The following is a 12,617-nucleotide window of genomic DNA, read 5'->3' as shown; positions in this document are numbered from 1 at the left end:
ACCATCCCTCAAAACCCTAGCCATCCCTAGTCAGCACCTACATGCCTCACCTTCCTTATATGTTTGTAATCTATAGAGATACTACTTTTTTCTTTCTTTTTTTTATAAGTGTGTAGAGTAAAAAAAATGTGTTTAGGGAAAAAAAAAAAAAATTATAGCTTTCCAGTGGGGGGCTGGTGAAGACCCAAGTGATTTGTCTTCATGAAATCATACATTGGCATTACACATCCTCCATTCAAAGCTCTTATAAAAAAATAGTTCACCCATAAATTCTGCCATTAAATATTAACCCCTATATCGTTTTAAACCCATATGACCTTTTTTCTGAGACCTTTCTCACTCTGCATAGACAGCAATGCAACTGATGCATTCAAGGCCCAGAAAGCAAGAACATCATTAAAACAGTCCATGTGACATCAGCGGTTCAACTGTAATTTTATGAAGCTATGAGCACACTTTTTGCATACAAAGAAAACAAAAAGACTACTTTATTCAACAGTTTCTTCACATACGTGTCAGTCTTTAACATGTGTTGATGTCATGTCATGGTACTCTTGTGAATGGTGGAGGAGACTGACCCAGAAGAAAAGAAATTGTAGAAGTTGTTGTTATGAAAAAGTATTTTCAAAGCTGCATAAAATTAAGGTTGAACCACTTACGTCACATGGACTATTTTAACCATGTTCTTACTACCTTTCTGGGTCTTGAAATTGTCAGTTGCACTGTCTTTGCAGGTTTAGAAAGCTCTCAGATTTCATCAAAATATATCTTAATTGTTTTCTGAAGATGAACAAAGGTCTTACAGGTTTGAACAACATGAGGGTGAGTAATTAGTGACAGAATTTTCATTTTTGGTGAACTAGCCCTTTAATGGTTATTGAGATTATCTGATGGCCATAGCTGTTTAGGGGCACCTTTAGAAAGGTTTTTATTTATTTGGATATAATTGAAAGTAGTTACTTGAGCTTAACTTTATGTCTGACGTTGATTAGGTGTTGAACAAGCTTTGAACTTTCTGTCAAGGATTGCAACTCGTATTTGTATTTCAGTTGCAGTTCAACATTCTTTGTTCTGTTGTTGAGTGTCATGTTTCTTTATCGTGTAGATGAGCTGGGTTCCAGGGAAAAGATCAAGTGGATTTACCTTGAAGCTTTGCGTGTTGTATTAGAAGTATGCTGAAGATTATGTGTCCTTGGTTGGTTGTTTATAAGTTTAAATGTTCAGCTGTTGAAACTTTCCTGCTGCAGTGTAAAAGCATTTGAAATTCAAATAAAACAAATGTTTTAGATTGGAAAGTAGAGTAAAAAAAAAACAAAAAAAAAAAACAATTGTTTTGATTTTCATTGCTGGAACTGGACAAGATGAACACACATTGCATTGATCTGGGGAATTCTCTGGAGGAGACAAGACAGACTGGAAGACAAGACACAGAGGTAAGTATTAAGCAGGTAAGTATAACTGAACTCAGAGGAGAAGCACTGAGTGCACTGTAGTGATGGGTCGTTCTTGAACGATTCGTTCATTTTGAAGGAATCTTTAATGTGACTCGGGAAGAACGAGTCATCTCGGGAGTGATTCGTTCAGTCGTGCATGCGCAATTGCGCAACTATGAACGAACGACTCAAACCCGAAGACTCGAGAGATGAACGAATCCATTCTCTTTCCGGCTCAGGCAGCATAGGTAAAGCGTATGGGGCTGTCACGTGATGAATGAACGACTCAAACCCGATGACTCGAGAGATGAACTAATCAATTCTGTTTCTGGCTCAGGCAGCATAGGTAAAGCGTATGGGGCTGTCACGTGATGAATGAACGACTCAAACCCGATGACTCGAGAGATGAACTAATCAATTCTGTTTCTGGCTCAGGCAGCATAGGTAAAGCGTATGGGACTGTCACGTGATGAACGAACGACTCAAACCCGATGACTCGAGAGATGAACTAATCAATTCTGTTTCCGGCTCAGGCAGCATAGGTAAAGCGTATGGGACTGTCACGTGATGAACGAACGACTCAAACCTGTTCAGATAGAGGTGAGGGAGCTAATCATAGACTGAAGACCCAGGTAAGCAATGAATTAAACTTTTCTTTTTCTAATAGTATTATAGTTTTGTCTTGTTTGTAGTGTAATCAACGTTTGTACAAGCAGTACATGTGTTATGGAAGTAATACGTAGCTTTTTAATTATATTTTGGTAAAATGAACGAAATGACTCGGAAAAAAGATTCGTTCATTTTGCTGAACGAGACTCAAAGATCCGAGTCGGTAAAATGATCCGAACTTCCCATCACTAGTGCACTGCAGTGTGTTTTTATGTGGTGCTTGATTGGGAGAGTGATAAGGTGCGGGTGTGGCTTGTTAGTATTTGGGTGACAGAGATCGCTGGGTGAGAGTGGTGGAAGAGCCTTGCCAAACCTGTAACATTAAACCCGCCCCCCTCCATGGACTGCACCTGAGGGCTGAAGACATCGGTGGTCTACCTCTTCCTCGTGGTGCGGGGTAATCTGGATAAGCAGAGTGAAATTCATCCGTTAGGATTGGATCCAAGATATTCTGATAACATTCTGTCAAGGATTGCAATTTGTATTTGCATTTCAGATGCAGTTCAACATTCTTTGTTCTGTTGTTGAGTGTCATGTTTCTTTATCGTGTAGATGAGCTGGGTTCCAGGGAAAAGATCAAGTGGATTTACCTTGAAGCTTTGCGTGTTGTATTAGAAGTATGCTGAAGATTATGTGTCCTTGGTTGGTTGTTTATAAGTTTAAGTTTATAAGTTCATCTTCCATCTTCCAGGTTCTGTGGAGGGAAGCAGATGGTATGGCTGGAGGAGTGAAACATGTAAAGTGGGGTGGATTCTGTATTGTGAGGGGAGTTGTAACTTATACTTGACCGGGTTGACCTGTTCCAAGATGGTAAAGGGGCCAACAAATCTGGGACTTAGCTTCTTGTAGGGCAGGCACAGACGGAAGGTCGAGAGCCAAACCTTTTGGCCCGGAGTGAAGTTTGGACCCTGAGTTCTTCTACAGTTGGCACAAATTGGAATGGAGTGAGTCCTGTCGATGGTTGCAGCAGCGAATTTTGGGCATACTTGGCCCAGCCCAGGAACTGATTTGAGGAGTCGTGGTGGCCATGTCAGAAAGTGCGGAGAAACCGCCCCACTTCCTGTATTTTCCTCTCCGTCTGTCTGTTGGTCTGGGGGTGGTACCCAGACGAGAGGCTTATGGTCATATCTAGGAGATTGAAAAAGGCTTTCCATACCCGGGAGATAAATTGTGGACCGTGATCTGAGACTGTCTTCTGGGATCCCAAAGTACCAGAACACATGATTAAACAGGAGTTCAGCCGTTTCCATGGCCGTAGGCAGTCCCTTAAGAGAGATCAGACGACAGAATTTTGAAAAGCGGTCCACAATCACCAGGATACATGTATTACCTTCAGAAGATGGCAGATCTGTCATGAAGTCAATTCCTAGGTGTGACCAAGGGCGGTTTGGAACTGGCAAAGGATGGAGCTTCCCAGTGGAGAGATCTTGTGGGCTCTAGGACTCCGGCCACCAAAAGCGATATGTGAGCAACGAGAGGGTGTTGTTGGCCTCTAGGTGACCAGTGCCTAGGGATGTAGAAGTAGAATAGAGGAGATCAAGTCGTTGAGATATGGGAATCAACTGGAGTCCTGGGCAGCCCGGCAGATTCCTGGGAGTGGGATTAATTACGGCTGGAGGTGACGACCATTCAATTGGACTGACTATGAGCTGGGATGGTAGAATATTCATAGAATCTTCAAGAACTTCGTCAGAGGCGTGGAGACGTGAGAGGGCATCAGCTCTGAGATTCTTGAATCCGGGTCTGTAAGAGATGGATAAATCTAAATGGGTGAAAAACAGAGCCCAACGTGCCTGGCGGGGATTGAGCCTTTTGGCATTACAGAGGTATTGGACGTTTTTGTAATAGGTTAACACCTGAAACAGATGAGCCGCACCCTCCAGCCAATGTTGCCACTCTTCCAAAGCCAGTTTTATGGCCAGCAACTCTCGGTTGCCGATGTCATAATTTCTCTCCGCCGGGCTGAGCTTCAGAGAGTAATAAGCACATGGATGGAGTAGGCCCGAGTCTTGTTGTTGGGAGAGTACGGCTCTGACGGGATGTAGAGGCATCTACTTCAACAATGAAGCCATGGGACTGGAGAGGATGACCGGAGAAGTAGTGCTAGGTGCTGGTGGATGATCGCTGGGAAACATTGGTGGTGGTGTGGATGGAGATCTTTGGAGAACTCTCCGTAGAGAGTCTACCAATTCCTGGAATGGGTCCAGCATGCTCAGGCTGTGAGATAGATGGTTTGGTCCAGGCTTCTGTTACAGAAACAGATGGACAAGAGGAGGTACGTAGATAAAGAACAGAGTTTATTGTAACACAGCAGAGCGGGATGAATACAACAGTGAGACTTGAACTGGTAAGAATAACTTGAATGACTTAAGGTTGAGAATGGCAAATCCGATGAGTGACTGTGATCCTTGTTTGCAGGTTTCCTGGATATTGTGAACTGGACAGGATGAACACACACCACACTGATCTGGGAAATTCTCTAAAGGAGACAAGACAGACTGGAAGACAAGACACAGAGGTAAGTATTACTCAGGTAAGTATTACTCAGGTAAGTATTACTCAGGTAAGTATTACTGTGAACTCAGAGAGGCACAGACAGTCTGTTTTGTGCAACTCAGCCCGGACATTGAGTGCGCTGTGGTGTGTGTTTTTATGTGGTGCTTGATTGGGAGAGTGATAAGGTGCAGGTGTGACTTGTTAATATTTGAGTGACAGAGATTGCTGGTTGAGAGTGGTGGAAGAGCCTGGCCAATCCGTAACAGCTATAAAATGTACTGTAATCTATAATAATATAATGGTGAATATTTATGTAGTACAAAGTAATTATTTGTGTTCCATGAAACCAGTTATAAGATTTATACATTGTCTTAAAGCTGAATAAATAAGCTTTCCATATTTAGCCGAGATACAACTATTTGAAAATCTGAAATCTGAGGGTGCAAAAAAATAGAGAAAATCACCTTAAAAGTTGTCCAAATGAAGTTCTTAGCCATGCATATTTCTAGTCAAAAATCAAGTTTTGATATATTTATGGTATGAAATTTACAAAATATCTTCATGGAATATGATCTTTACTTGATAATATCCTAATGATTTTGGGCATAAAAGATAAATTGATCATTTTGACCCATACAATGTATTGTTAGCTGTTACAAATATATATGCTACAAATATACCCATGCTGCTTAAGTCTAGGAGTATGGTTAAAATGACAGAGGGGCAAGCTGAAAAATGCCAGCACAAACCTCAAAATGGCACTATTCTGGGTGTTTCCTCTGCATGTGCTTGTATTTTAACAAGGTCGTGGTGCGTTCGTGCTGCTGTAGGAGTCTGCTGAAATGTTGAAAATTTATTCATGGTAATGTTACAAAAACATACTTAAACCGTATTAAATGATATTTGAGCTTTTTTATATTGTTGGTTTAGTGAGCAAGTCAGTGTTTGAATGTGGTTTTTGTGGTTAGCAATACATCAGTAGGATTGGTTTTGTCTTTTTTAAAATCATCTATGGAGAAAATACTCTCTTTTAGATACTAATAAATAAGTTTAGCTGCTTGCCACAGAAATCTAAAGGGCTCTAAATGACCCCAGCCAAGAAAGAAGGGTCTTATCTTGCGAAAGATCAGTTAAATTGTTTTAAAAATTGTACAATTTATATAATTTTTAATCTCAAATGCTCGTCTTGTCTAGCCCTGCATGAGCTGTGTATTCTGGTTCATGACAGGGTTAGGGTATGTCAAAAAACGCCCATTTCATTTACTCTTCCAACTTCAAAATCATTCAACATCGCTGTTTTACCTTTTTTTGTAAAGGGTGTTTGACCCTCCTTGCGTGTTCACTTTGTAAAAACTCTGGGTCGGTACTTCTGCAGTGATTTAGGACTATTTTGAAGTTGGGAAAGAAAAAAATGAGATTTTCAGTTTTTCAGCAAACAATAACTGTATTGAATTGCAGTTAGTACAGTTAGGATAGGTCATGCGGAGCTAGACAAGACGAGCATTTGAGGTTAAAAAATATATAAATTGTAGACAAGACCCTTCTTCCTCGACTGGGATTATTTAGAGCCCTTTGTAGTGCAAACTCGTAAGCACCATAGAAGTCCTCTATATGGATTGAAATCCTGAAATGTTTGCCTCAGAAAACATAATTTCTTTATGACTGAAGAAAGAAAGACATGAACATCTTGGATAACAAGGAGGTGAGAAAGTCTGTGTGATTTGAGTCTGTTGTTTTCATTCCAATCAGTCACAACAGTGCCTGTGCTTTCAACTCTGATGTATGAATTATTAAACTACAATGGGACAAATATCTTAATGTTGTTTTTAACATCAACTCAAGATTTGATCTTCTTTTTCCCACAAAATGATGTAATATGAGAGAGCTACATATTTGTCTATTGCATAGCAGATGATGATTGATTCCCAGAAGTACATCACCACTTTTGCACTTTCAGGAAAATTTCATGTAACTCATTATTTGTTTTTTCTTGGCAGTGGTTTTTCAGACCACAAGATTCAGGATATTATCAGCACTTACATGGTGTTGCCTAACAGGATCACTGTACCACTGATAGGTGAGGTTGAACTGGCACAGCTCCGCTTCCCCATGCCGAAGGTGAATACACTTACACTCAAATTCAATAAACCTTACAAATGTTTGTCCATAATTATTTAATTTTTCTCACACTCGTTAGGGAGTTCTACGGATTCATTTTCTTGAAGCTCAGAATCTGGAAATTAAGGACACATATTTGGGTGGGCTGATCAAAGGCAAGTCTGACCCCTATGGCATGCTGCTGGTCAGCAATCAGCTTTTTCGAAGCAAGACCATCAAAGAATGCCTGCACCCCAAATGGAATGAGGTGTATGAGGTGAATACATACATACACACACGCTCACTAACTGCACTTACGCACATACACTAAAATGTGAATGCTTGTGTTTGATCTTCAGGCACTAGTATATGAACATTCAGGGCAACATCTGGAAATTGAGCTCTTCGATGAAGACCCAGATAAAGATGACTTCTTGGGCAGGTGCCACATTCATTTGTATAGCTTAAATGTACAGTGTTATATATTATAGTCCTTTTTAAAGATAAATAATGTTTCTTTTATTTTTGTTCCAGTCTAATGATTGACTTGAGTGAGCTTCATAAAGAACAGAAGGTTGATGAGGTAATGCTTTCACACTCTTGTTCTTGTTGAGATTCATTTACAGCTCGCAAACAAATGTCACCACCAGTTCTATTTCAGCACCCTCTCATTAATAAACTGACTTATTTTTATGAACTGACAGAATTTTTAAATTTGTTGGCTATGTTGTAAGTTTCACTTATTTTTTTCATTTTAGTCAATCATAGTACTGCCTCCACTTTTAGGTCTCTGATGCAAGAATTATTAAACCACAAAGACAAAATCTAATGTTGTCTTTTTTACTTCAAATCAAGAATATGATCATTTTCTTTTCCACTAATAATATCCAGAAGTAAATTTTTCACAAACTTAATTTCATCTCAGTTCCATAATTCCATAGATGTATAAATTTCCGTACACATATATAATGACCTTTTTTTCCAAAGAAAAGATTATCACCAGTTGTGTAATTTCTTTTGAATAAATGTGTTTCATTTTTGTTTTGGAATGAAATGAATGTTCTTCATGAACATAGCTACCATTCCAGTATGCTAATCACACTTTTTTTTTTTTGCGCAGTGGTTTGACTTGGAAGACGTTACTAGTGGCAGACTTCATCTGAAATTAGAGTGGCTGTCATTGTACCCAAGTGCTGAGAAACTAGATCAAGTATACACACACACACACACACACACACACACACACACACACACACACACACACACATATATGTTGTGTTTACATGTTTTATGGGGACATTCCATAGGCATAATGGTTTTCATACTGTACAAACCGTATTTTCTATCACCCTACACCTAAACCTAGCCCTCACAGGAAATTGTGCACACTTTTACTTCCTCAAAAAACTCATTGTGCATGATTTATAAGCCTGTTTCCTCATGGGGTCCTAAGAAATGTCCCCACAAGGTCAAAATTTACTGGTATTACTATCCTTGTGGGGACATTTGGTCCCCATAACGTGATGAATACCAGGTACACACACACACACACACACACACACACACAAGCCTGTATGTCTTTGTGAGGACTTTAATTGACATAATGCAATCTCTAGCTCCTTACCCTAACCCTACATATCAGAACGAAGTGCCTCACTCAGACCCTTACCCTAAACCTAACCTTTACCCGACTGTAATTTAATCTCGACCCTTAAACAGGCCTTTAAAAGGGTCTCAGAAAGTGAGGACCAGCCAAAATGTCCTCACTTTACTTTGTTCTCACTCAGATGATCTAAATCTCAAACCGGCCCTCACAAAGATAGCTGTACAAGTGCACACACACTGCTGCTCAGAAGTTTGGGATCAGTAAGACTTGTAATGTTTTTAAAAGAAGTCTCTTATGCTTATTAAAGCTGCATTTATTTGACAGATTTTCTAAACGTGTTGGCTGTATTATAAGTAGGTTTAAGTTTTAGTATATATTCAATTTTATTATTTTTTTTTTTTTTTTTCATTTTAGTCATTCATAGTACTGCCTCCACATTTAGGTCTCTGATGCAAGAATTATTAAACCACAAAGAAAAAATCTAATGTTGTCTTTTTTACTTCAAAACAAGAATATGAGCATTTTCTATTCCACTATTAATATCCAAAAGTACATTTTCTTCGTGAACTAAATTTTTTCTCATTAATGAACTGACCTTGAGCTTCCATAGATGTAGACGTTTCCGTATATCGATAATAACAGATGTTTTTTCCAAAGAAAAGATTATCACCAGTTGTGTAATTTCTTTTGAAGAAATGTGTTTCATCATTGTTTTGGAATGAAATGAATGTTCTTCATGACCATAGCTACCATTCCTGTATGCTAATCACACTTTTTTTTTTTTTTTTTTTCTGCAGTGGTTTGACTTAGAAAAAGTTACTACAGGCAAACTTCATCTGAGATTAGAGTGGCTGTGATTGTACAATAGAAAATAATGGTTTTTATTTTAATATACTTTAAAATAAAATGTATTCCTGTAATGTAAAGCAAAATTTTCAGAAATCATTCTAATATGCTGATTTATTATTAGAATTATCAATGTTGGCAACAGTTAAAAAATATTTCTATATTTTTTGAAACCTGTTATTCTTTTTTTCAGGATTCTTTGATGAATAACAAGTTAAAAGAACAGCATTTATTCAATATATAAATCTTTTCTAACCATTTAAATCTATGCTATCACTTTTTATTAATTTAACACATCCTTGGTGAATAAAAGTATTGATTTCTTTCAAAAAAGAAAGAGTAAAAATTTACAGACCCCAAACTTGAACAGTAGTGTATATTGTTAGAAAACCTTTCTATTTTAAATAAAAAATGTTCTTTTTAACCTTTTATTGATCAAAGATTCTTTGAACTTTTTTCAACATTCATAATAAATCAGCATATTAGAATGATTTCTGAAGGAACATGTGACACTGAAGACTGGAGTAATGATGCTGAAAATGTATCTCTTCATCACAGGAATAAATTAAATTTTAAAATATATCCACATAGAAAACAGTTATATTAAATTGAAATAATATTTCACAAAATGGATATCATAAATATTATCAAATAAATGCAGCCTTGATGAGCAGAAGAAACATCTTTAAAACCAATAAAAATCTTACTGATGCCAAACTTTTGAGCAGCAGTATACATACACTGGTAACCCTATAATTAATGGCAAATTCCATAGGTGTAATGGTTTTTCTATTGTACAAACTGATTTGTCTGTCCCCTTATCCTAACCATACCTCTAAAACAAAATTTTGAACACTTCAATCTGTATGATTTATAAGCTTTTTTCCTCATGGGGACCAAAAAAAGTCCCTACAAGGTCCAAATTTCCTGGTATTATTATCCTTGTGGGGACATTTGGTGTAACATATCCCCACATACTGAATAATACTGATAGACATGATTAAACACTACCTAAACCATTTTTAAACAATAATTTCCTCTCTTCTCTCTTATTAGGTATTATGGAGCATAAGGACTAATGAAAATCTTTCCTCAGCTCTGCTAGTTGTTTACCTGGACTCTGCCAGCAATCTGCCGGTAAGAACAACAGTGATAAGTATACATAGGTTCGGTCTGAGAATCTGCCGTAGGGCAATATTTTCTGAAGTCTTCCGGCAGATACATGTTTTACATTCTTGTTTACTTTCAGTTTTATTGTTTTTATGTTTTACTTTGAAATGCTTGAACTTGTTTGTATTGTGTTTGAATTTATGTTCTATAATAGTCTAGTTTGATATGAATACAAATATGAGCAAGCTGCAGTTTTTCACACCCTAGTGATTTACATGCACTGATATTGTTCCCCAGGCTGTATCTTGCAAGGTTCAATTACATCCTTGTTTCCCCCTAAAGATATTATTCACCCAAATAAGAAACATCTGTCTTCATTTACTTGCTCTCATGTCGTTCCAAAACTTGATTTCGTCTGCAGAACACAAAATAAAACATTTTATAGCCCAACTATTTTTGTGCATACAATGAAAGTCAATGAGGTCCAATATTTCCCAAAATTGAAATTTTCTTTGTGGGCTGTGCTGTCATTTTAAGGAGTGTTTGGTATTTACGTGACACCTTTTTTGAATTATGCAGCCATAGAATTATATATTTATGAAATTTGTCAGTACAGTGGTGACTTTATTAATGCTTTGCATTGTGCCTTCCTCCTCTACTGTAAGAGTGTCTTTGAGGGCAGCTTTGGCTGTGGAAACCTAAAGGAGAGGAGGGCCTCTGGTCTAGTCTTTTGTGAGAACCCCGACTCTCTCTATAGAACGTTATTTGTGAGTTTGACAGTAATCTGCATCCTGGTTCTCTAGATCTAGCTGTAGCTGTTTACCTAACATTGTGACCAGGGGCGTCGTAGTTGTTAACTAATGTAAATGCCTGGCGCATTTAGCTTTTTAATGTTTTTTTTTTAAGAAGTGTCTTCTGTGCAACAAAACTGCATTTATTTGATCCAAAGTTGTATTTAGCAAGGGTGCTTTAAATTGATCAAAATTGATGATAATGACCTTTATAATGTACAAAAAAATTATATTTCAGATAAATGCTGTTCTGATTCGTCAGAGAAATCTGAAAATTCTACTAGCTGTTTTCAACCAAATAATAATAATAATAAGAAGAAGAAGAACAATAATAATAATACAAATAATAATAAATGTTTTTGAGCAGCAAATCAGAATTTTAGAATGATTTCTGAAGGATCATGTGACTTGAGTAATGATGCTAAAAAATCAGCTTTGAAATCACAGGAATAAATTGAATATATTTAAAATAATTTCAAATAGAAAGCAGTTATTGTAAATAGTAAAAATATTTCAAACTTTTAAAGTTTTTGCTCTACTTTGGATCAAATAAATGTAAGCTTGGTGAGCAAAAGAGACATCTTTAAAAAAAACATCAAAAATCTTCCTGTTTAAAAACTTTGGGCTGGTTGTACATTTTGTGTTTAATCAGACTGTCAGAAGCCAAGGTTTAAATATATAGCTTTTGTTCACCCATTTATTTTACAGTCACATTAAGTCACATGATTGATCTAAACACAGCTTGTTTGTTATTAGACATGATGACATTTCCTGATCTAGACTTAGTAAGCAGTCTGATGGGAAAGCCAAAACATTTTGTAGAGCTCTTTTTGTCCCTGCCAATATTGTTACATTGATTCCATATGAACAGTGGTGGACGAAGTACACAAATCAAGTACTTGAGTAAAAGTACAGATACGTATAATAGAATATTACTCCAGTAAAAGTAAAAGTACTCCTTTTTCCATTTTACTTGAGTGAAAGTACAAAAGTACTACATTTTTTGTGTACTTAAGTAAAAAAGTACTGACATATTTTGCAATTTTATAAAGGCTATAAATTTATATTAGCATATATATTTTTTTTATAATCCTACTACAAGCCTTGGTTTTTCCCAAAATAACCACTAGCCTATATGGAGTCCAGATAGATTTTTGTTGTTGATATGGTCTACGTTGACAAGAGCATTGTAACGTTACCTGAGAGAAAACTGATTTGACCATCTCATTTTCACCAGTAAGAAAAGTGTTTTAAAGCTTGTTATTTTGCGGAACGGCACAGTTATAAATGATATGAGAATAAGGCCTGAAGTTAGGAAGAAAAATGTAATTATAATTTCATAATATTTTTCTTTTTTCTCAAACATTGTCTGTGGTGTAAAAACACCCCTGGCCAAATGTCCCCAGAGGGCATCACTTCCCACTTTGATCATTTCTGTAGTTACCATCTGAACATCACATCTTTTCTTTTCCCTCAGATGTACGTTAATCTGTCTAGGTGGCTGATTATAAATATTTGGACTTCATATCTGAAAATTACCTCAACTTAGCACCAGCAAGCTTGTTAGCT

The 12,617-nt window shown here is 37.0% G+C and overlaps 1 protein-coding gene across 1 annotated transcript in view; it reads left to right on the top strand.

Moving 5' to 3' along the window:
- Positions 1-11,607, top strand: part of LOC141331544 (extended synaptotagmin-2-A-like) — a 59,448-nt gene extending 47,841 nt beyond the window's left edge. Inside the window, exons 11-17 of the mRNA XM_073836599.1 lie at positions 6,596-6,716; positions 6,796-6,972; positions 7,055-7,137; positions 7,230-7,278; positions 7,816-7,905; positions 10,204-10,284; positions 10,923-11,607. Coding sequence (XP_073692700.1) covers positions 6,596-6,716; positions 6,796-6,972; positions 7,055-7,137; positions 7,230-7,278; positions 7,816-7,905; positions 10,204-10,284; positions 10,923-11,060 — 739 coding nt within the window. The 3' untranslated portion in view covers positions 11,061-11,607. The remainder of the gene's footprint in view (positions 1-6,595; positions 6,717-6,795; positions 6,973-7,054; positions 7,138-7,229; positions 7,279-7,815; positions 7,906-10,203; positions 10,285-10,922) is intronic.
- The last annotated feature ends 1,010 nt before the right edge of the window (positions 11,608-12,617 follow it).

Source organism: Garra rufa, chromosome 3, assembly GCF_049309525.1.
Source record: "Garra rufa chromosome 3, GarRuf1.0, whole genome shotgun sequence".
Taxonomy (NCBI): Eukaryota; Metazoa; Chordata; class Actinopteri; order Cypriniformes; family Cyprinidae; genus Garra; species Garra rufa.
This window is presented reverse-complemented; position numbering and strand designations above follow the sequence as displayed.